A 25,763-nucleotide genomic window follows, 5' to 3' on the forward strand; every position below is an offset into this window, starting at 1 on the left:
TACTTCTCCCAGCTACCTGGTCTGCTGCCCTTGCTCCAGACAAGGCATGCACACACGTTCCTCGCTGGGAAACCCCAGACAACCCTACACCAAATACTTTTTTAATATCTTTTTCTCTACCCTCATTTCCAATGTGGTCATGTTACACACAGTCTTGTCAATGCACTGTGTGCAGCGCTGGTAAAATACTCTGAGAATTTAGGTACCGTGCTTCCTTCCCATCAGCAATGAATCGTAACACAGAAGCGTGCTGCATCTTGAACGCAGAGGATAAAAGGAGAAAAAGGTAAACTGGCAACAGATCCATAATCTGCAAACAAAAGATCTTTTTCTTTAATATGCCAGAAACATAAACCGATATCCAGAAAAATATTTTGGCTTGAAACTGAATGAGAGATTGGAGATGGCCTGTCAGATTATCCCAAACAAACCAAACCAAACACCAAAAATTTATCTGTGTGATCCATGACTCTGAAATCACTGCAGACAAACTGCCTACTTACCCAGAGAAAACTAGCTATGGACAGTAATTAATGTTTCTTCTTTGTTAAAATGAAAATCGTATATTGTCTCGCAAGGTGAGGTATAAAGCAGCAAAAACTGCAAGTGTTTTCTCATCTGTTCCCGTATCCCTTTTCAAATGGAAAGGCCCCTTAGCAAATAACAGCAACTGATGCAGCTGCAAAGCGAACGGAGGCAAGCGGGGAGATGTGCAGCCACGGCTGTATCACGCCGCTTGGTTCATTAAGTTATGAGTAAGAAAGGCTGTTACCCCAAGGTAATCCCATGGCTGGGATTCAAATAGCATCTCCAGAAAAAGCAGTGCCAAGAACCACTCCTAGATTTAGCTTATCAGAGTTTTGCATGGTAGTGGGGGCACCCAAAACTGCCCCAAATGGTGCCTGCCCAAAACTGGTCCATGCTGAAGAGGTTGACCACGAGCCGCCAGCCAGATTAAACAGCAACCAGGGAACTACACGGCGACTTTTGAAACAAAGAAAGAAATCAGCTTGAAGAGAGCAGCGGTGCGGATCTCAGCCCAGGGAGGCAGGTCTCGATGGGCGCACACCGGCACGGCACCCACATCTCCCATGGGAGGGGACCCCGCACGACTGGGGACAGGGGTACAGCTTCATGTGCAAGTGGTGGGGATGCTCTTGGGGCAGGGGGATGATGATTAGAAACTTTCCGGGATTAGACCTAGAGAGGTGTTCATAAATTTATACTACACATCTTGTACTGTAGCTCATCTGGTGCATTGCTGATATGGGTCTTGAATGTACAGTTCACTGATTGCTGGTTAATTATGTCCCATTAATAAATCAACGAAGTGCTTTGATCCTGATTTGATTTCTACTAGATTTGAGCAGCTTCGCGCTGCAGCAAGCAGGTGTCATGGCTTTCTCTGCCTGTCTTTTTGAAAAATTGAGAAACTGAATACAGTTCACAAAATTTTACTCTCAAACATTTTATCGCTAATTCAGCCACTTAAAGGAAATTACTGATAGGTTCAAGAACTGACCAGGGAGAAAAAGATCACCCATGATTTTAGAGGGAGTAAACCACTTTTCCTTGAGGAAAACAATGCCATGTTGAATTTAAGCAAGCCTGACCACTCTAAAAACGCATAAAAGGCCACTATGGTTTTGGGCAGCTAATGTGTTTTAATAAAAAGTTTATTGCTTCTGCAGTTAAAAAACTTACGTTAGAATAAACAGAGGCCTGACAAAAGTACTAAACCACAGATAGTCTCTACTGTCTCGGTCTGTTCATTCAACTATTCTTCCCCCAAAGTAGACAAGCACTCAGCACAGAAAACAAGCGGCAGGCCACAGAGGAGAATGCTTGCTACACCACCAGCAGTTAGCACCTCACAATTTGTTATATTGGATTTTATTGTTATTTTTCTGCTGCAAATTCTGTTCTTCTGCAATTCCACTAAGTTTAGCTAAACTATATACCATGCACCAGAGTTTAGCTCTCTGCTGATTGCTCCCCATAAACAGCATTTGTTGCCAAAGCTATGAAGTTAGAGAAAACGGGGGGGAAAAAGCAATCTAAGGAAAAGTATTGTAAAAGACGAGTGACAATTGCATTCCTTTTTATTGATGACCCTGAGCGTGGTAATGTGCTGACAAACATCCTTCTTCCCGCGCTATCGCAGCCCTCGGCGCAGTATGACCTGCACATCCGCTAACCTTCATTTTGCAGTTTTTCCTCTTTTCCCGACTGATGCAAAGCTTCACACGGGCAGGGGGGAGATCCAGGCAAGAGCAGGTGGGAAACTTGGGTTAGCAGTGCAGGGGCAAAAGAGAGAAAAGAGATCGCAGCTCTCAGAAGCCCCCAATCTTTTACTTTCTTTAAAAGTATCACAGGACGAGGTGGTTTCTTTAAAATTAGGAAAAATTAGGATGGCCACCTGCCCTCACTAGTTAGCAGTACCTTTTGAAGGAGCCACTAAAGCCGTTTGGGAGCCATCTCTTTCCGGAAACAAGATTTGCAGAGGAGTTTGCGTGCCTGTGGTGATGAAGCCTGATCTGAACGGAAAGAAGTCGACTGGCAAAAGGTATTCCCTGGAAGGTAAATGTATTTATTCATTCTATGGCCCTTCTGCCTTATGTTAAATTTATAAGCTTTTATGTTCTATTTTCAGCGTTCAGCTCAGAAAACCACAGTCACGGCACAGAATGAAAAAATCCCATAAAGTCAAAAAGCATAAAAAGAGATTTAACTATCTCCTCTTAATTTCTTTCTTCTCTCTGGGATAAATCTTTGATTCAGGCTGAACGGCTCAGCTACTCTTCGGTGGGGGCAGGGGAAACACAGACCTCCTGAAACTGCTGCACAACTCCTTGGCTGTCACCATAGCCCAAACCAAACACATCCCAAGCTCAGAGCCAGGGATGGTGTCTACTCCTTGCCCACCCCACCGGTAACTGCAGGCAACAGAGAAATAGGGTTTCTCTGGAGCCTCTACACTGCCCGTGCTGCTGCCATCTATAAATGCCCACAAGTTCGGTACCAAAACCACGTCACCTCCGTCTGATCCATCTTTGATAGCTGCAAAGTGCTGAGCCCTAACATACAACAGTACGGTGGTCAAAATTATTGCGTTTTCGAGCCATCACTCACAAACACACAAAAAAGTTTTTGATGAGGCCAGGCAGGTCTGCCAAACAAAATCTCTGTCTAAAAATCTTCTCAAATTACAAAAAAAACCCCTACTTTATTTAGCTTTCGTTATTCTCATTCTCTCCAAAAGCTGTGAGCTATAAATCTCTCCAGAACAGAGCCCATTAACGCAATCTCTAACAACCTGTAATACTGGCGGCACCAGCCAGCTGTCACCACGCCTATTCAGGCTTTATATACTGTTCCTGGAAAAAAGCATGAACACAGTACCCGGGTTTTGTTTTTCTATCAGAAAAATGCAAGGCTAGAACATAATTATGCTTAGAAAAATGATACAAGAGCTACACAGTAGATATTTTATCCATCATCCCGCCTGGTTTCTAACTAAAGGGAAATCAGCCAGCCTTAAGAAAAAGACTTCAAGATGAGTTACAATAAACTGAACAGGAGAAAATGAAGCTCTGAAAATGAAGCTTTAGAAGTTTCTAAACTTCATCTACGAGTCTAAAGTTCATCCTTCCTTACTCTCACAATTTTATTCTAGCAGCTGGGATATTTGGAGCAACTCTTTAAACCTACACCTGAAGCCATGCAGATTTTAAGAAAATGCATTTCTCTGTTTCATTTATGTATGTAGAATATAGTACATAGAGAATATATACATTTTACTTGGGTTTGAGGAGAAACCAGAAAACAGTGTCAATATTTAATTTTAATGTTGCAAAGCAAAATTCTTTTTCAGAGAGCTTTTCAGAAACTTGACTCCTGCTCTTCGAGAGGAGGAGGTTGGCAGCATCGAAACTTGGAAAAAGTTTTAAGTTCCAAAACTCCATTCTTATTCTCTTCATCACCTGCACATGGAATAATTTCATTTGGGTTTGTTACACAAAAAACACTGCTGCCCTCATTTCTGAATAGAATCACTAAAATACTGATTAGCCGTAACAGTTTAAATTGAAAACATGATTTAATCAAGACAGAGTATGTACAACAGCAACTCAAAAGATTGGATTTGGGTTTTTTTCCTATTTAATTTTTTTGTCTTCTCCTCCTACTGCACAAGAACCTCTCAGACCATGTATGTTTTCTCTCGGTGCTGTATACAGTCCAGTCCAGCTTTTGTTAGAGGATGCTAAGCCGAGCGCTGAAGGTGCACTCGGCAGCACGGACTGACTGCGAATGAAGCTGGGCCAAGAGCGTCCCGGGCATACGGTGCCAACGCGGAGAGGTCTTCACTGCTGTGAAGCAAACGTGAAGCAACAGTCTGGGGCACATTTGACTGTTCCTGACTCTCATGATGTCATCCAGCAACACAGATGATGCCGTGAAATGCGCAGTCCTTGAGGTTGGCAGAACAGATGGAGCCTTAACCTTTACTGGAGACTCCGGTTACACAGCTTCTGCATCTTAAATAATTCATACCATCTGATCATATGGGAGCTTCAGCTGTGGAAACAGATGATGCTGAAACAAGACCTGATCCAATCTGTTCACTCGCCACTGTTCAAAAACCGGGAAAGGTGAGCAGGTCATCCGGCAGCCCAGGGCCCTTAGAGGCGCGGGACTTCCAGCCCCAAACACTTGTTTATTCCTGGTTATTGCATTAAGCGCAACCCAGCGTAGGTTTGCAGTGCACCACATTTGCTTCAGCTAATCAACTATAACCCAATTTTGCTCTAAAACCAAGCAAAATATTTCCCCAAATTACAGTTTGGATGCGCTGCAGATGAAGAGCTAAGTTAGGCAATTGCTGTATACATTATCATACAAATATCTAAGTAACAAGTAGTAGCTGGCTCTTAAGATGAAATATTTATGAATGGGTAAGAGCGCTTCTGCAGGACTGGAGTGGTAAAAAGGAGCCCGATGTTAAATACACCGAGAAGAAACTTTGGGCCGAGAGCAGCACTCGTGCTAACTCCCAGGAGGGCGATGCTGCGCAGGGGAGCGTGGCGCAGGGACGGGACAGGCTGCGGGCGCCGCGAGCCCCAGCGCCGGAGCGGAGCCGCCCTGCAGCGCTGCACACCTGCGGGCATGGAGCAGTGCGGTCAGGAGGTGCGAGCGAGGAAGCAGCACAAGTACGTCACCTAAGTCAGCCTCAGCGCTACAAATAACATCCCATTTTTAGCATGCCTTTTTAGACAGCCAGGGCAGTCTGGAAGCTCCCCCAAAACCATTTTGGAGAAGCATATTAAAGTAAAGCAGCCCCGGTTCAGGTTACTTTAGTATTCCAGACTAAAAACTGGTTTATGAAAGCTGATTCATGAACAGACCAAATATCGCTGCTCTGGGATGCACAACGAAGAGCGGGGCAGATGGTCAGGGGTGGCAGCAGCTTCACTCATCTGATTTTAATCCATCACCGCAACTCTGTCAGAGCCCTCAGTCACGTGCATTTCACTTACTCACTTGTTCAGTTCATGCAAGGCATCCAAAAAAAGCCCGCTGAACAAGATGTACAGCTCATATTTACTATTCAACCTTGCCAGCATTCCTGGTTTTTTTTAAACAAGCTTGGAGAAATAAATTTGCTCTTGGCTGAACTTCTGCCAGGTTTTCCATCCTAAGTGCGTTTTAATCGGATCGCCGCTGAAACTTTTCAAAAAGCAGTATTTAATGAAAACAAACAGATGCATAACTGCCGAATGTCACTGTAAGATTGTTAACATGTGTCATCACCAAGTTTTAATAGCAAAACTAAAAAAAAAAAAAAAAATTGAGAATTATGACAGGGAAATATGGTTGCTATAGAAGTCCCGCTTCCACAAACACAATCTTCCCAGCAGAGAGGAGCTCCTACGCACAGACCGAGCGGCGCCCGTGTCAGCGCCTGCGTGCACGCTCACCCGCGCAGCCCCCACGCGTGGGCTGGGCGCATCCCCCTGCCCTGCCCACCCCGCAGCACCCTCCTGCCCTCCCAGTGCTCATCCCCACCACACCTGCTGCAGGGCAGGTCGCTTCTCAGACAGCTGATTCAACAGAAAACCCTTAGAAGTACATAGAAAATATGTAGTTTCCATCACATCAGCTATCCGAATCGACTCATCCAGCACGGTCACCCTACCTGACCCGCTGAGGAGCGGAGCTATGGGTGGAAACCTCTCCCCAGGGCAGGGCACAGCCCCCTTTGGCAGCAGTTCCGCAAGTCCACGCTGTAACCTCCGGCATAAATACACCTGCTTAAACAAGTTCCGAGTTATCAACCGAGGCACCTTCTCCGGAGGATAGTTCCTCTTACAGCAGGTGCCGCGCACACAAATAAAAAGGAAGAGCTGAAGGAGGAGAATTTGGAAAGATGCACTGGGGATACAGTCAAAGAGATCACAGGCGCCAGGTTCTTTCACCCAGCCACACTCACGCTTCAGAATGCCTGCATCAACATTACGGCTCCAATTTCTAAGAATAAAGCTGAATAAAATGATCAATGGTTTCTCCCTCTACTTTCCATAGGAAAGCAAAGCAAAGAGCCTGTCTAAACTTTCTTTCCTTCCTTAATGAAACTCTTATTGATTTTTCATCCTTGTGAATCATTGCCTTGGAGCAATTTCTTTTAGCCTCGGGTTCTCACATTTAATTTGTATGTATGCTTAAGGGAAAGTTTATCAATAGAGTCTCCAGAGAGAGACTAAAAGGGTTTTATGAGAAAGTTATGAAATTTTACATATGGCATTTACCAACCTAGTTTAAAAAAAAAAGCAAGCCTAGAATAATGCATGACATGAACAATCAGCAGTTTCATGCAGCATCCTATGCCACCTCCGTACAGCTGTCAATGCGTAAAGTCAACAGAAGTCAGACTGCATAGATTTATGTTGATAAAGAGTAAAAATAAAAAACACCACAACAGAAATTCATTCAGATGTATGGATCTTCCACACGTTAATAGCTACCTGAAGACAAGCTGACCAGAACAACGTGTATGTGTCCACAGGATAGCAGGACAGTTGTGGGCACTAAAATGTATATTCAGGCAAGGCATGATAAAACTGTTAGGATTAAAAAAGAATTTTTACTAAATCCATCAGTAATACATTAACAGACAGCTTTGCCAATACCAAAGACATAAAAAGAAACAACTCTCTGATAATTTATTCTTAAGCTAAAATTTCCCAGCTGCTTCAATGGCTATTTACATGGGAAAAAAACCTAAAATACTATGGACCTTTTAGTTCTCATTCATGCAAAACTAGTCAATGGAAGAAGTAAATTTATGGACCAACAGGCATCATCCAGGATACAGTAATTCAACTAAACTGTTAGCCAGATGCATATCTAGGAGATATCCTTTTGCTTAAAAGTCAATACATTGCATTGTGATTAATATTGTCTATATGGCAGTGTCCACAAGCAAAAAGGATTGGCTAGAATTGGTTCCAGAAGACCTAAAACCAAGGATCTTTCACAAAGTATTTAGGCGGGGCAGGGGCAGGGGTGGTTAGGTAGAAATCGGGCCCTATAAAACTTACACTTTTAGAAAAAAATTTAATCAAGTCTGTTACTTTATCAGTCAACCACCCATTCTACCTGTTGTCTTGGAGAGGTGAAGCAGGACGAAAGCTTGATGGAAATCATCTTTTTCCCATTTTCTCATGCATCTGTCTTTTTCTTCAAGTACCGACTTACTAGTACTATCCCAATGGTGATGCTATAATTGTCCCTAACCATTTCCCAAATTAGCTGATTAAGGAAGGAATTAAATAGGGTTACCTAGCTACTATCAACTGATAGCCACCAGCAGTGATCCATAACAGAGCCTGCAGTGTGCTGCCCACGCAGCTGAGAGCAAAGCAGAGGAGAGAGGAGAGAAACCACTGTCAGTCACGGGGCTTGGACTGAAGAACAAACTGTGAGAAGGTCAGACTTCACCATCTGAAGTGTGCCAAAGGAATAAAAGCCCTTGAACTGCACAGGAACAAGCGCTGCATGAAGCTGAATGAGATTACTTACACAGGATGCTTATTCCACCGCAAAGAAAAGCAGCACCACCAGCACAAGGAGCAAAAAGGAGATTTTACAGAGATTAAACAAATTCACCTGTTGCTCATGACAACTAAGTCTTCTACTCCAAAAATGCTTAAGAACTGTAAAAAGTTATACTGGGATGAGAAAAGGTTAGGGAAATTTTTAAACTCTCACAAAATAGCCAATACCAAAATACTGAGATTAAAAGAAAGAGCATTTATAAAAACGTACATGAAGCAAACATGAAAAGGTTGCTCAGCTACAAGATAACTGAGTAATGTAACCTTTCAAAGCAGCAACAAAAAGCTATTAGACCATCCCTCGGATTGAAAATGATTGATTATTACTGCTAATATTGGAATTGAAGTTGACTGCAATGCTTTTTATATAATTGCTTTATTGAATGCTGCATAGCTTTATTTGGTAATATATTCAGAACACTGCGAGTTTACCATTTCTTTAGCTCCTGATACACTAAGACACACAGTCATATAGTTACAATATATTTATCCCAATAATATTGTACTAAACAGCATATACTAAGGTTAGCTCCTGACCTTTCAGTTAACGTCCACGGGGAATCTTCTGCCTGCAGGATCATCTAGTAGATTTGAGTACCAGCAACTTTCCATCCTCAGCATCTGTTCACTGGTTTATTCCATAAACTGTATCAAAAATACCTTAAATCTGATTTGGGGCCCTGTGTGCTGTAATAATTAAATCATTTTGAGGCCTTGGAAAGCTGGCTCATCTATTTAAAAAAAAAAAAAATCAATCAAGGACAAGTAAATTGCAGTGAAGATGATGAATAAGTAAAACTTTTTTTTTTTTAATCATAGTACATTAAAATTTTAAAATAGCTATAGGCAAAGCAGGGGATTTTTTTTGGTTTTTTTTACCTTTGTTTTCATTCAAAAAAGCAGCCTTCAATATTTAAATGTAACTGCATAGAATTACATTTTCTCACCTACTTTTCAATTTATTTGATTTGTTATCCCCTAGTGTCACTCCCTGCTTTTTTGGAGAGAGTCCTAGCAAAGGTTAGTAGTCAATTAGCCATCAATAAATACCTAACGTGAGAGTGAAAATTTCGGGCTGCCTGAGCTCCCATTACTAAACCAAGCAACATGTTTGAAAGCTCGTAACAAAAAGCATATAGTACTTTAGAGTGTTCCAAACATAAATATAATGTTACCTTTAAAGCAGTAAGTATGAAAAATATCAAAGAAGGTGTGTAATACCAAGCTTTATCATCTATTGCGCACGTATATTGACTTAACTGAGACACGCTCACTTATCTACAAAGCAAAAATTGGGTTTTAAGTACTGTACTTTGCAAGACCCTTAGGGCACAACAACATTACTGCCATCATTTACTCTGACTTCCCTGTCTCTCATTTGATCCTTCTCCAGTTTTCAGAACATTGCAGCTACATTTCTATTTCTGCCACTACACCAGTGTCCTTGGCTAGCTGGCAATGCAATTATACACTGCCGACATACAAATACACACAAAATATAACTTATAAACATACTCACACATAGACACTAACACGTAAGTGACATATTTAACACTCAGGCACATGGTATAACTTTCATCTCAGTGCTACGCATACAAGGATGTACTTGGCTTTCTTTTTTTTTTGGCACACTTTTCCGTGTTTGGAGCCAATTCTAAAAGGAAGGTTTTCTTAGCACTTTGCAGAGGAATGCAGAAGACAGAGGGCTGATATTTCCTTAAAGAGAAAAGCATGATCAATAATAGTTAAAGTTTGGATAAACCCTCATTATCAGATTTCTACAACTTCAAAACGAATACGTCAGCTGCCTGTTCACAAGTTACGAGCTCACTGCTGACAGTGAATAAAGCTAAATTCGGGATACGCATCTGCGGAATCACGAATTTTCATATTAACAATGGTTTAAATCAAGATATAACTATACTTTGGTTATGAAATATTTAATACCACTTGAAAAACAGATGTACTGAATTAGCTTATCTGAAAGTATTGAAAGCTTACAATGTACACATTTAACACACAAAGCCACAAACAATTTATTGAAATTCATTTTGACTTCCACTTGAATTCAGTATTACTTTATTAATACGAGCAAGATTACTAAGGGAATGACAATAAAAACTTTATGCGAACACTACCTTATGTGCACCACATTTAATAAAAGAACTTCTGAAAAGTTCCTGGTGTTTTATCATTACAGCCTTCTTTTAATCCTTGTCTGTAAAAACTCTGGTTCTGTACTCCATCCAGGCAGCTGCTCCAAAACTGTGCAGCTAATACACATCAGAATTTAATACATGTACAGAAATAACTTTTCTATATTCAGTGTCTCCAACTGTGAAGATTTTCAAAAGCTAGAAGAAAAGTGCATATTTTGCTTAAAAGCAACTGGGTGATATAAATCAATTTAACTAATGGGTCAAAAGATCTTAAAGATGTCACAAGTACTGAATTTATTTTTGTCTTCAGCAGCTTCAAACTTGTGAAATTTATGGTTATAAATGTCATACTGCAGAGAAGTAAACCATGCCTCACACATAGGTGGATATTTTTAAATTATTGATATTTGAAGGTCTTTGGATCTCAGGGGTGATAGAATAAACCACAGAGGACACCAATCAGTGAAAAAGTTCAGCTGATAACACAATAAACACCAGACATCCCCTCACCCTGTATTTAATCACGTGGCTGGCACCACTGGCCATGTTTCATGCTGCCATTGACCTACTCAGTAGGTCAATAAAGTCCTAATAAAGACTTATTAAAGTACCTACCTTACACATTTAATTTTTTAAGTATATTGAGAATGCAATACATTAAATGTCAGGATTTTTCAGCAAGTCATACGGTGTGAACCATTACTGCAAATAAAGCGTAGGAACACTTTTAAAGTTGCTGTTGACTATGCTGGGGAATATGAATCCTTTCATTACCACTCCATTCAGCACAGGGTACAAACAGAACTCTGAACTTGTTCGCAGTTACTTTGGCTGCGCTGGTGGCATCAGCCCCTTCTCAAAGTCTTCTGCTGGAAGTTTGACAGCACTGCTTTGTAAAGAGACACAAAAAGCTTTTAAAACCAGATACTGCGGAATACAGGGGGGCGGGGGGGGGGGGAAATACATCAGTGAGTGGGCAAAACCAAGCAGCAAATGTATTGGCTTAAGATAAATAATGTGGGATAACTGGTACTTTCTGCAGGAACGGTTGGGTACCGAGTCGTGCAAGCCGCGGCGTGGCAGCGACATGGGCTCCGCATTCGAGGCGTCGGGCTGGCTCCTCTTTGAACATATGCCCTTTCAAGTGAAATTAATCACTCTCTTTATCACTCCTGCAGCATCTGGAGCCATAATCATTACCCAACTGCTGAGAAAGAAATGAAACCACTAATCGCACGGGGAGTAGGGCTTAGCGTTCAGAGCAGGAAAGTTTTTATTAAGTTCTCATTTGAAAAGTGATTTTTCATGGCTAGCCTTCCAGGACATGCCACACAAAAGTTGCTTCAGCAACTGTCTACAACTCATCCCCCAGCATACAGAACCAATATATTTAGAACCCCTATAATGAGGTTTTAACATACTTTTCCAAATTTAGCTCTATAATCCTAAATCACTGTTACACACAAGTATGACACAGAGATACCTTTAACCATAAACTTTAAAAGGTCTCTAGAAGAAGGAACTGCAGAAGTCTACAAAGTGGTAGACACCAGGCAACAGTAAGGACCAGATACTGCCGCTGGATTCACACACCACACTCCTACTGATCTCAGCAGGAATTCTCTAAGCTAACTGAAGCTCGTCTACTCGAAACTACTAGATATAATGAAATGCCCACTTAACACACCAACTAGCTGAGGGTGATTAAAACGAGCCATATGAACACTATGTCAATAACCTGGATTACCGTGAAATATCCCCCACCCCTTCTAACTTCCCCATTTCATGTTCCTGGGTTTTACCATTCAATTTTTTTCTAAAAGAAACAATGAAAAAAAGATTAAGCGGATTACAGCAGGACTATTCCCATACATACCAGGGAGGGGGGAAAAAAAAATCTAGATAAATACGGGTATCAGTGGGCAGACTACCCAAAGCTCGTGTCCCTAGAAAGAGTCAGTTCTATTATCTGCATACTGAGAACAACAGAATGCATCTTAGGGATTTTGAATACAATTTTGGATATTTTCACCCACAATAACTCTGCTGTACACAAGAGCTGAATGAGGAAGTGATTACCCCAATATACTGAAATCGTTCAATTAAGTGGCTAAGTGAAACTCTTATTCTAACTAATTTAAGATATAATTATTAAAAAAAAAAAAAACCTGCAGGGTTCTGAACAAGGGCAGCAGAATAATTAAATCTAGTACTCCACTGCAACAGGCTGAAAACGTGATCATCCATTTTTAATGCTCTGCCTATACGTAACAACAGAAATCTTTCCAACAGCTGCATTCAATTAAAAAAATATTAACCCCAAGGAAAAAGTACAAAAACATCCCCATCTGTTTTTCTTGCCACTCACTGTGCTTCCTTTGTGAGTGAAATATGTACAACAATACTATCCAACAAAGTTGAATGAAAAGTACCACAATTCCAATAATAAGCTATCTTTTTTTTTTTAATGAACAATTTAAAAGAAACCACTTTTGCAGATTTTCCTGTGACCCGCAGCTCTGTTCCCATAGTAACTACTGAGGAAAGAAAAGGATAAGACGCCTAACTTATACTTTTCCCAATACCAACAAAAAACAGAAAAAAGCACCTTATTCTCAAAAACTATTATTCTCAGGAAGGGAAGAGGGACATTAAAAGATTAGTGTGACTCTCCTGTGTAATCTAGTTTAAACCACCACCTACTGAACATTTGATGTCGGTTAGACAAAGATATTTGTTAAAGCGTGTAGTCTTTGTGTAAAAGAACTATTGAAATAGTTTTGCAAGCCCAACAATAACAAAATTACCAGGCACATGCTGTAAAAGCTTACTGTGAACTCAGCAAGCACCGCCGTCAGTCTACGGCCCCGCTGCTGCACAGCACTCATCTCTGCTGAGGAGCTTGTACCCTGCCTATTACCTCCAAGCACAGAAAGTGTTAATTTTAACATATATTTCAGTGTCATTTCAGTTCCTCCTTTGCTTGCCTTTTTAATTTGACTGATACTCTACGCTTCCCGTATTGCTTGCTCTAGCGCGTTTTTCTAGGAAAAAATACAGAAGCCAGCGATTCTTTCTTTAAGCAGTGCCACCAAGAACGTTTCACTGGTGTCTTCAGGTCCCTACAGGAAACCAGAGCTGATAAGAACATACCAGGTTTTACAGACAAGGAGAAAGGGCACCAGCTTAAGCATTTCTGCATCTCTGAGCATGCTTGCCAAACCATAACTGCTCCAGGAACAATTCTGAAGCCTCTGATGCTGGACGGCATTCTCTGGGTCAACAGCGCAGGTGCTTCAGCCGTGTCCCATATGGTGAGCTTTTAGCCCTGTGGATTAAGGATAAATCCAGAAGCTATGGTGGACAGGACCCAGGTGGGTATGCAATGGGCTGCTGCGGCACATTTATCCAAGACAGCAGCAGACCCCAAGCACCTGGAGGACAGGCCAGGCTGGAAGATGAGTTTCCAGCATAGGAAAGGTTCTTCAGGAGAGAGGTGGAGGTCTTCTCACATACGTTTGTCCGGTTCTCTGCCAAACTCACCAGCATCTACTGCCCGAGGACACAAGGTCTCCACCACCTTTGAAATGTCTCACCCACATAAATATTATTTGTACCACCACTGCAAAGGGTCATAAAGTAAGGCAACAGATGCATCTCCACAACTCCAAGACAAGTTTGGATTCAACTGTTGAGGAAACAATACCAGGTGAGGAAACCATATTAGAACTGGAACAATAAGGGTGAAGTGGCAGAACCGTATGTAATAAAATTTACAGGTGTGTAGAACAGAAAGGTAAAAATGCGCATAGGAAAAGTAAGGAATAATGAGAGAAAACCAAACATTTAGCAATCTGAAACAACTGCACACCTGTCTAAGGAAATATGAGATTAGCTTTGGGGCCACCCTTAAATTTTCTCAAATATCAGTGACTAATATCAGCCAGCACATCAAGTTTTGCTGCTAATGACATTTTGCAAAACAGCTTTCTTTACAAAGTTTCAAGTATTCTTGTTTTTTTAAAAAGTTTTGCCGAACTAAAAGTATAATTTACATTGTCCCATAAAATATTCTTTGTAGAGAATTATTTTAGACCAATTTAGAACTAATTTTAAAGTACTATTTTTTTATATTTAAAACTACTTTTTTTTAATGGCTACTTAATGAAACTATACCAACAGATTAAAAACAACTAAACTACTTCAAATTAAACTGTTTATTACAAAATATTCAAAAAGAGCACCACCTATGTGATTCTGAGATATTTTAAGCCAGACATTTCTAATTAAAATTGTAAAATATCAGTGGGTGAAATCTCATCTGAGTTGTAATATAATTCTGAGGAGCAACACTTAGAAAAGATTTAGTTTGACAAACCAGTTCAAAGAGGATATGTTTACCAACAGGGGTCCATAATAGCTTCGTATCCTTCGTTCACAAATACATTAAGAGCAACTACCAAAAGAGTTACTTAAATGAAAAAGTAGTCTGGCTCAAGTACAAAGGTATAAACTGATCATTAATAAAGTTAAAGGTGAAAAGGCTTATCATTCTAGAACAACTTTTCAATAATCAAGTTTACGGCAACAATCTGACTAGTTTTAGAATGGAACTTGATAGTTTTTTTAAAAAATTATTTATTAATTGTTGCTGCTGCCAATATGACAAGATTGCAATCTATAACCCAAGAGAACCACTGCAATCCTAAACTCTCAGTATAGTGAAGAACCTTAGAATCATTCAAAATTTGATTAAATCAAGGCTAAATTTCCAGTTTAGAGTTTAAATATTTAAAATTACATCCACCAAGATAGCACAAGAACAACCTACAATTAGAACATTTGTCACAAAATAAGAAGTTTGGAAGTGTCACGCAGTCCAAGAAATATCATAAAACTTCCAGATACCACATAAAGATCACTAAAAAGACATTTACACTTCATTTATGAATTGTTGTCCTATCAAATAAAAAAAAAAAAAAAACCACCACACTTAATCTAGGATAGATTATAATTCTTCATCTTGTAGAGCTTTTGGAAAAATATCACTTGTGGCAGAGCTATCTTTGAATGTCTTTATAGTAGGTTTGAGCTCTACTGTCCTTTGAAGATCTGGACTCCTTTTAACATTTGGTGCACGTAGGTAAAAGTTTGTCTTTTAAGACATAAGGTCAAGGGCACTTCCAAACCAGCACTTGGCCTTCCTGAAATTAAGATCTTGAGAAAGGGCATTTTATGGCAGTATTATCTGAGAACAGAGAACAAAAGATCTTTTTCATCTTAGCCGTAACTGGCTCACCCACATTCACAAGCAGTTCAAAGGTTCCTCCACGTTAGAAGTTGTTCTCTGAAAAGTTCATTTTGTACCCTTTCCATTATGGATTGTTTCTGAAGAAAGACTAATGATCAAAACCCATTTGCTAACCCTATTTTAAGACGGACTTTCAAATATGGGTAATAACTCTGGACTAAAGTTTTTTTTGTGTTCACCTGGGGCAAGAGAACTTATGGCTCACCACACCTAGCTCCCAGAAGCCCACAAACACCAGAAGATTAATGGTTTCTTCCTCAGGTAAAAGTCTCTCTGCTGTGATCAGCCGTATTACAAATCCATTTCCCAGTCTGATCTCTCACTTTCAGTGCTCTTCCATTTGTAACAGGGAGCATGTCCCTGCTGGGCTAAATTGCCATCCTGATTCATTTTTTGGAGAGAATTACAGATGGAGAACTCACTGGGACACCACATCTTGGTTTCTAATAGTCCCCTTCCTCCCTTCTGTAGTAGACAGAGTATTATTTCCATGTTAAATAGCATTTTACCACAATTAGAGAACTATTTTCTTAAAAATCAGATCATTTTCATCCTACAAAAACATTTTTACAATATTCCGCTCCAAAAAAAAAAAAAAAAAGCCACATCACTGCTTTAGCTCTGAGAGCCACCTTTATGGGGTATGTCCCTTATCCCTTTCATTCTGTTAGTATTTTGGGGGAAACACAGCACATGCACGGTTACTGAGGCGTAGTTTATGCAGGAGCTGAAGACACCAGCAGTGATGGCGAGACTGCAACCTGCCCGCGCAGCAACTGCAAGTGTCTCTGGGAAGGGCTAATTTTCAGCATTTTGTAATCCTAATTATCAGCCCATCTCTTGTAAAGCACCCAAAATATTTTCTGTGTTGCACATACTTTAGACTTAATTTCGACTTTAGAACTAAATTTTAGAGTTTCACCAAAAAATAAACCAACTAGAATCATGCTGTGGATTCATGTGTGTATGAATATTCTACTCACAGTTTTAAAAGCTTGAATGGCCATCACTAAAAACATAGGCATGTTTGCATTACAAAAATTCCAGGCACTTCTTGGACCATTCAAGAATTGAAGAAAATCAACATGGAAAATCAACATGGTGAGATACGCAAATTGCTAATTGGCGACTGCATTAAACAATATTCATTTACAAGGATTTAGACCCAATTAAGTTTTCTCAAGATATTACCACTAAAACTGCTTTGTTAGCTAGCAACTGTAGGAAAATTATTCAGCTATTTGAGATTGCTGAGTAATTTAATTGATATAATTATTGCTGTCATGTTTAGGCTGGCGGTCACAAAATAAGTATCTGACAAGAAATGTCTTGAAACCAAAAGATACAGTGTACAGATATTCAGACATTAAGATATCGTCTCTAGAAACCAAAAGCTAAAAATAAATGGTTTTGAGACAGGCCACAAATAAGCAAAATGCAAGTGATAGCCCTTTGAACAGCTGAGAGAAGAGTATGTATAAGCCACCTCACACTGCCAAGTTCTCACATCTTAGAAATACAGAGCCTGGGTTTTTTTGTAGATGCAGTGATTTCAACACAATTGCTTTCACCTATACCAAGACCACCAAATCCAGCATGCAAACGTATGAGTCTTCATTAGATAAAGCCAAGGATTTAGCTGAAAAAAAGCCTGCTTTATAAACTTCAGTGCTAATACAATGCTTTTTTTTGTTTTTTCCCCCCATCCATATTAAGGATGCATCTCTGGACTTCTATGTGCTAGGAAAATCTACTTCAGTACATATAAATTCATTTTCTTAAAGTCAGAGCTTTCAGTAGCATAATCTTATTTAATTATAAAGCATGACATTTCAATAAGAAGTTTATTTTCTCTACAGTAGGTAAGTAACTTGCCATGCTTGCAACACACAATTGAAGATTTAAAAACAAAACAGATCACCTCTTTTCCCATTAGGGATTGCTCATTTCTCATTAGATTGTTTTGTTAAAAAAGAAAGAAAAAAACAACAGCTGCAGGTTTTCTTTGTATCAGAATGGGTCTTCTCAGTTCTGACACTAAAAGCTACTTCATTTTAGGTTCACTGTGCTGTGTTTTTCTTTACTTTTTTTTTTTTTTATTGGGCACAGAAGTCCTCAAACTATGGGATGATTTTTTTTGTATTTTTAATTATACAAACCACAGATCTCATGAGGTCAAGATCTCCACGGTCTACATCCCAAAGTTATTTTACTATTAATATCTTGCCGCCACAGGTTATGTTAACCATTCTACCTCTCCAGATCCACCTGCTCCATTCAAGTTACCATCCCTCTCTTCCCAAAACATTTTCCTGTAATCTTTTGAAAGAAAGATACACCTCTGTGATTAACCGTACCCAAAAAATCATTTCAAGCAAAGTGAAAAAACGCATACAAAAGCCTGCCACATATGCCACCCTGACAGCAGACTGCCATTTACACTCTTTTGTAACTAATTTCAAGGTCACTGCAATTTTACTTTGTGATATACATGCTTCCAAATGCCTCAGAAATGAAATCTGCAACACATGCAGCTGAACTATCGAAAGCAAGCCATTAGTTTATTACATAAGCCCTGACACCGCACCTAGCTCCTTTTAACCAAGATTTTTCCCAAATAAATATCCATTCAGCCTACTGAGAGAAATCTCAGCCCATCGTGTTATTTCTTAGTAAAACTGTAAACGGCCAAGATTCAGGATTCAGAAATACTACTGCTTCACTACTACTGCAGAGAAAGACTTCACAAATAATACTTTGTTGCTTAGCAAAACAAAGTGTTTTGGGTGAACATACCATTCATTTCAACCTAGAACTAAACATTTTGGGTTTAGATATCATTTTTATCCAATTTTCAACAAAACACTCCAATGAAAAAATGAAAATTTTGTTTACAAATATAAAAATATTTCACTGGAGGGAAAAAAAAAACCCAAATCTTTGGTTTTGCCAAACAGGACAATGAATTTGGCTCAAGATCACAAGTTACTTTCATTTGGAAAACATTTCACTCAAAGTTGCTTTTCTACCTCTCGTCATTACGTAAGCAGAAGAAGTGCATCAAAACACTGTTAGGATTTAAGGTTTTTAAAGTGACTCTTAAGAGCTCAGATATTTCTAATTCACCGTGAGAGTCACAAGAACTGCCAATTTTCTTCCGCATCTGGAAGACAGACCCTTACAATGAGCTCATCAGGGGGCATGGTACCCCACATCCACACAAACCTGTGCACCACCTTTTCTTAGTTCTGAATACATCTGCCTCAGATGCCTTTGAAGCATCGATAACTCTTTGTCAGCTGAAATCATCGAGTCAAATCACATTTTTATGACTTCCAATGCACACCCCTCAAGACCGACAGTACAATACATTTCAGAACTGAAGAGAAGACAGACAGCGTTGAAGGGTCTAATTTGTCTTAAGAAAACAACTCTACCTTTCAAAGCTTATTCAAAAACCATGTACATAACAGTGAATTGGAGAAAGACAGTCTATGTTGTTGTTGATTTCCTCTTCATTTTACACCCAAGACATTGTAAAAAAAGGTTTTAGAAATATAGCGTCAGATTGTACTTAACCAGCACTTCACCAGCTCTCAGCCTCCCATCCCAGTGACCAGGCTGAGAAGCTTGCATTGATCCTACCAGAAAGATTTGCCAATCTTTCCACTTCATTGAACATTCTTTGTGCTACAAAACAAGCACCAAATGCATCATGCTTAGTTTTATTCATATATATCATAGCATTTCTTATTTCCCTCTCACTAAGAATTGCAGTGTTATCAATGTGTCTTCACAAAAGTTTCCAAATGTTGTGCGTGCCCGATTTTGAATGTTCAAACACTGCATGTATCCAATCTGGCTGATGGACAGAAATAATTCACTAAAATGTACCAATGAAATTATAAATAGATCAGCCAAGAGTATGGACTTCTAGCTCAGTTCATCCTGAAAGACACTGGTGTGACCTTTTCATTCAAACATAAAAGAAAACGATTAAATATTTCAAAGGAAACAACATTGGGATGATGATAACAGGATCCAGTAAAAATTTTACTCTTGGATTAAAGGCATTAAGGAGCCCAAAGTTATACTCTAGAGTCACTCTGGTGCATAACTGCAACAGACATGAAGATTACTAATTTAAAATAGAGATTAAACCCCCCTATTTTTCAGTTACAAAAAAATTTAGAATAGAAGTCTTTATCGGGGCTTTTCTAATTTATTGTTGAGCTAAAACAGAATGGAGAAAGGGCAATCACTCCATCCCCGAATGCAGGAATTACCTAGCAGATAAGCCAACATATCTTTTTCTTACCTGTTTTCCAGACAAACTGATGACCTCTCCTGGCTTCCAGGTCAGCTGTTTGTAACATCAAGAAAACAAACAAAAGGAAGGACTTCCCCAGGCTCTGCCATGCCCAGTGAGGAGAAAACCAGTTCTGTTGCAGAAGCATAATTCAGATAATTCAGTCTCCTGTTTTCTTTGGTCCTAGAATTAACAAAAAAAAAGAAAAAGCTTGCTAAAAGACTTAAAACACCAAGGCAACAGGCTCAGCCTAAGGGTAGCCTGGTGGCTACTGTGCATTTCACAGTCCCTGTGTGCTGGATTCGTTGAGGACAGGTCTGTTAATAGAGGCTTCACTTGAAGAGAAAGAGAGGGGAAAAAAGGCAGGGGGGCAGAGAGAGAAGGCCAGCTCCCGCAGGACCTGCAGTCCCATCCTACAAGTACAGCCATCATAAATGCTTTTAGCAGGTTCTTAAGAAGAAATCTGCCAGCGCAAATAAATGGCAAGAGATCTGATAACCGTCTGTGACGTGCCCCTTCTTTTGTCTATTTAATTTATCTTTGGCATGAATATTATCATGTTATAGGCAGGCTAAACCTAAGCTCAGAATAGATTTCAGGTGCAAAATTCAGCTCTGAATACAGACCCTGTGTCCTACATTTCAGATCCCTGACAACTGAAATACCAGACCTGGAACTGGTTTTGCTCCATGCCATGTGTGAACATGGGATACACAAAAGCAACATGAGAAAAGCAGGAAAAGCAGGGGTTGCTTATCAGTACATGACGAACTAGCCTGAAAGGGAAAACTAGACATTATTCGGGCATTTCTCTGGAATTTGAGACTCACATTCAAGTCCCTGATCTTTGAGATCCAGATCAGCAACCAATTAATCCAGAGAGATCTCTCTGACAAAGGGATTTTAATTAAGCTCTCCAACACTTCAGACGAATACCGGAGCCACATTGTGATTGAGACAGGAATGGATCAAGTCCTGTTGCTGGAGCAGTTTTACACCATACAATTCATTAAAATAATCACTGTGCGGCACTGGAAGCAAGGAGGAATGTCTCTACGGGTCTCCCATACAATGCAGGAGTGCAACTTCTAAATGCCTGCTTCAGCGAACGTTCACACTGTTTACATACCTTGGAAAAGCTCCAAAACAAGAGAGATCAACAAAACAAAATCTTAGAATGCCTGATTCAGCCTGGTAGTTCAAATCTCTGTTTCCTTCATCCCAAAAGTAGACCAATCAGCCACTTATTTAGGCAGATTTTTCATGAGTTTCAAGATATTTTGGATTCATCCACATTCAAGTGGCAACAGTTTTGAAGTCTCAGAAAATGTTTATGGTACATACCACATGAAACGAGCTAGTTTCTTATGTAAATTTACATATTGATTTTTTTCTTATATAATATCTTTTGTATTTATACCATGTTTAAATTCTCAACATATTTCTACTTATTAGTGATTAATCCTACTTTTCTAGGTAAAAATGTCACATCCCTATTAGCGTAAGGAGAGTGATAACACCTGTCTTCAAGATTTGTCTTCACTGGTATAATCTTGGTGATTTTCATTTAAATTATCAGTTATTAGAAGTTTGGTCCAGAAAATTCCATTACATTCCCAACCTTATGAAAAGCAACATTGTCGTAATACATAATACACAGCATTGGTCTTGATAAGAAACTGAAGATAAACCTGAAAATAGTACATATTGAATATACAGTAAAACTTTTAATTTCAAGCTGTATTTAAATTACTTTGAAGCAGTTTCTATCATGATAAATTCATGCAATTATATTTAATCAGATATTGACTAACTACAGTGGAAGATACAATGTAATATCTGTTATCTGGTTTAGTTCATTCTTGCGTTTCAGATGAACAGCATTTCAGGTGAGACCTGAAAACTCCTCAAGCTGACAAAATACAGTAATGTGGGCAAGGGACCAGATTTATTGCTTTGCTCATGTCTTCTGGGCTAATTTAATTCAAAATTCACATTTAGTTCAGAATGCACCCCGCTGAGTCCCCACACCTGGACAATGTAATGCAGACCACAAGTGGCCTCATATGAAGCACAAGTGAAGCTCAGAAATCTTGAGCATCCTTCAGAAATGGGATGGAGAGGACCTCATTCCTCCCCAATGCAAATACAGTAGGGAAGTCCTCGGGGGCAAAAGGGAGGCCCTCAGACATCCTGCAATTAATTTTTTTTGCCCATCTAGATGGCTGCTCACCTCACACAGAAGAGCTGAGGAGGGACTCGCCCAGTGTCTTCAGCATTGCAGTTACCATCTACGACGGTCAGAAAACAGAGTCACCGACTTGCTGTCAAGGGAAAGAGAAGGAATTAGTGACATTGGCTCCAACACTGTTCACACCCAAAAATGCAAAACAAGGAAAGAAATTATTCAGATGCTCAGACTTAAGTACTGGAGGGGAGCCAGCATGCCCAGCCCTGTGCAGACAACACTCATCTGAATTGCAGGGCAGCTCTCCTGCTCCAGAAGAATGCCGTAAAAACAACACGTCTTAAACAGGTGGCGGCATGAAATGGGCAAATCCAAGGAAACCTCAGATAACGGCTGATAAAGATGCTGAGATTTTTAATGAAGCACCAGTAGCGCTCATCAGCTGCTTTCTCAACACACTGCCTTCATCTCAGTATTCAAAGGGTCAGTAAACAGCAATAAATCCCTGGGAGTAGCAGCATCCTGCCCAAAACATGGGGTTTCGCATATGTTCATTCTTTAGGCGGGACTACAAAGATAACTGGCTGCTGCTCCCCACGGAGCAAGAACAGAGATTACATTAAGTCAGAAAAAATAGAAATAAATTAGACACCATGAGACTGATTCTAATCTCGCCCACCCCAGCCGAGCTCAGTAGAGTCCAGTGATTTACACCACAGCAAAGCACAATAAAAATTTGTCTGTATATCTAGGTTTGTATAACACAATTTGGAACAGTAGCTGTTCTGTCCTGATACGATAAAAAATTATTGCACAGGCAACATATGCTATCTACAGAAACATGAATAAATTACATTATGAAGGCCACCAACACTTCACATCAAATTTAGTTACAGTATATCTCAGCTCCCAAATGTGTCAGCATGGCTAGCTGTAAACTGGCAAATAGAGAGGAAAAATGGAGGAAAAAAAAAAATGAAATTTACATTTTAAAAAACTGACTTCACCAGCACTAGCCATGATTAAATTCATGCAATTGCTTAAATATGTTCAAGATGTGTGTTTTACTCGGAAAAATATCTGGCTTTTCCAAAACTGATCATCTGGATTTATTCAATATCCTTCATAATACAGGCCTGGCCAATTAATAGTCCGCACTAACAGACTCTCACGAAATTAAATAATGAGCTGTTGTTTTCCTATATTTGAAGGATTAGACACAAGCATCCTTTTAGTTTTGGTTGGTTTGTACAGAACCTTGTTCAGAAAAACAAGGGTATCATATATTAGCTGCAATGGCTGCGATATACAGGCAGTCTTAAAAAAGCCACATGCAAGTTTTCTAATGATCATAACAATGCATTTACATTATCTAATCCACTGCTAATTCTCTTAATGACAGGATTGAATAAAACTAGTTTTGAATAACAGACAATTTAGAAACCTACATTTCTGCTGAAAACATGGCATTCAAGTATAGTGTCAAAATGTCATAAATAAATAAATATGCATACAGCTGACAAATAAATATCTTATTTCTGAAATGTTCAAAATTTAATTTCATTTTCAATGTCAATGAAATATCCAGCAGCCAAATCCCGGTCTAATCCCTGCTTAACTAGGGAGGGGGAAAAGCCTCTGGGAAGCTTTTCCTGTTTTCCAGCCACTGCTCGGACAACCACAAGCTACAGATGTGCTCTCAGAGGCAGATGTTTCCAAGTGACAGCCACTGTACTAGTCCAAGACACATTACAGTCCTCAAAAGCATCCAACACTGAAAGACAAAAGATTGACGGTCCAATTTTGACTCCTCCCTCTACACGTATTGCACTGCTAGAGGAGGGACCAGCTGCTCTTTCTGCGAGTTTCCACGGGACAAGAGGTTTCTTGTTCTGCACCATTTCTGTGGCTTAGGAAAGTTCAATCTGGCTCTGCTCCAATGTGGAATTATACAGTATTTACTACTGAACTTAGAAAAAGATCAACTTAAACTGATCTAAACCTGAGACATGATTTCAGCCTTGTCATACATCAATTAAATTCCCCCTGAGTTCACCAGGAGTTGTGACCTTCCCCGTCACAGCTAAACCTGACCTACTTTTTTTGTATGAGAAGGGAATGCTGACAAGGACACCTGGGCAGCACTCTCCATTTAAAATACATGATGCAATTAGAATAATCCCAAACACTTCAAACAGCAACAAAAAAAAAAGCAATTGCAGATCATATGTGTGGCTATAAATCGTTTGGCAGGTGTCTAGCACAAAGCTAAGCATCATTAATCATGAATAAATTTCCTTAACATAAACGTAAGCAGTAATTATGCAACTGTTTGCCTACTACACACAGCACAAACCCATTGCTTTTGATATTCCAAGATAATCTGGATGTTTATAGCATACTCTTTTATCCTCATATACCAGTAAAATCTGCCTTGCCTTCTCAGAAGGCTGTTATCCAAAAAGTTAACTCTGTTCTGTCCTAAGGCAGAAGAACGCCTGGCCTGTAGCAGCAAAGGCTGTTCATCACAGACATGCACTGCACACCATCCCTGGGGGAGATACTGCCAAAAACCCACTCATGCTAGTGCTACAGGTACCAAGTTTAACAAAATGGAAGTGTTTGCACAGTCACATACATCAAACTAGGAACAGACCTTCAGATATAAGTGCATACGTGCCCATGGCACGGGTGTGCATGCGTACTGCCCGATTTTTTATTTAATGAACACGGTTACACTAATTGCCTTTACTTCCATATGGAAAACAAACACTATACATTTTCTATTTACACATTTGGAGAAAGACAGTATTCTGGTTAAAGCAGGGGCACCCTAAATTCATTCCAGTTCCAGCTGCGTCAGAGACCTCCTGTGCAAAAAGGCACTTAAGGTCATGCTCTGACACTAACACCTGATTCTGCAAGCGCTCCCCTTGATTTCAGCGGAGTGACTTGAGAAACAGTAGCTTGATCTTCTATACCTCTACTTCTTCATCTCCAAACCTCAGTTAAGACTATTTACTCTTCTTCCAGGAGCATTTTAGAAAATCCTGGATAAAAACATACCGCGTGAATGAGATAAATTTATACATCAGGTCAACAATGGCCTGACAGTATTTGTGTCCTAAGTGGTCACTCATCAGGAATCAAAGCATTAAGCTCCACAATTCTTTGGTAATTTGCTACAATAACTGTAAGGGTAAATAATGCCTTAAAGAACATCTGGTCGTAACACATCTGCATGTGGAAGATAACTCCAACCAACCAGCAGATGGTCTAAACCAGCCTGCTTTGGGCTGCAGGTAAGCCTGCACGCCCTCCAGATTGACAAAGCTGAACGTAAATCCACCCTGGTCCATTTTCATGTATAAACTTTAACAACCTTCCTCAACACTCAAGCTGCTGGAAAGCTTAGTAGGTAGTCACCATCTTCACCAGTTATATTTGAAAGTTCAGGTATGTTGGTGATCTCTATAGTAAAATTGTTAAGAATCTATTAATTACTTAATCTTTTCTCTTCTATTCAATCATATTTGCTTCTTGTCCCAAAGCTATGGAAGATCCTGGGGACTGAAAGCAAGAATATGAAATAACTGTACTGCCAATTAATTGCTTCTTAACTTACATCAATTTGTTTGGGGTAAAAAACATGAATCCTAAGTTTTCCTGCTTCAGTTTTCCT

At 39.7% G+C, this 25,763-nt stretch overlaps 1 protein-coding gene across 1 annotated transcript in view; it reads right to left on the reverse strand.

Annotated features, from left to right (window-relative positions):
* Positions 1 to 20,041, reverse strand: part of THSD7B (thrombospondin type 1 domain containing 7B) — a 273,031-nt gene extending 252,990 nt beyond the window's left edge. The window contains exon 1 of the mRNA XM_075710897.1: positions 19,903 to 20,041. Within this exon, the coding sequence (XP_075567012.1) occupies positions 19,903 to 20,041 (139 nt within the window). The remainder of the gene's footprint in view (positions 1 to 19,902) is intronic.
* Between the last annotated feature and the right edge of the window lie 5,722 nt (positions 20,042 to 25,763).

The sequence above is a fragment of the Pelecanus crispus genome, chromosome 5 (genome assembly GCF_030463565.1).
Source record: "Pelecanus crispus isolate bPelCri1 chromosome 5, bPelCri1.pri, whole genome shotgun sequence".
Taxonomy (NCBI): domain Eukaryota; kingdom Metazoa; phylum Chordata; class Aves; order Pelecaniformes; family Pelecanidae; genus Pelecanus; species Pelecanus crispus.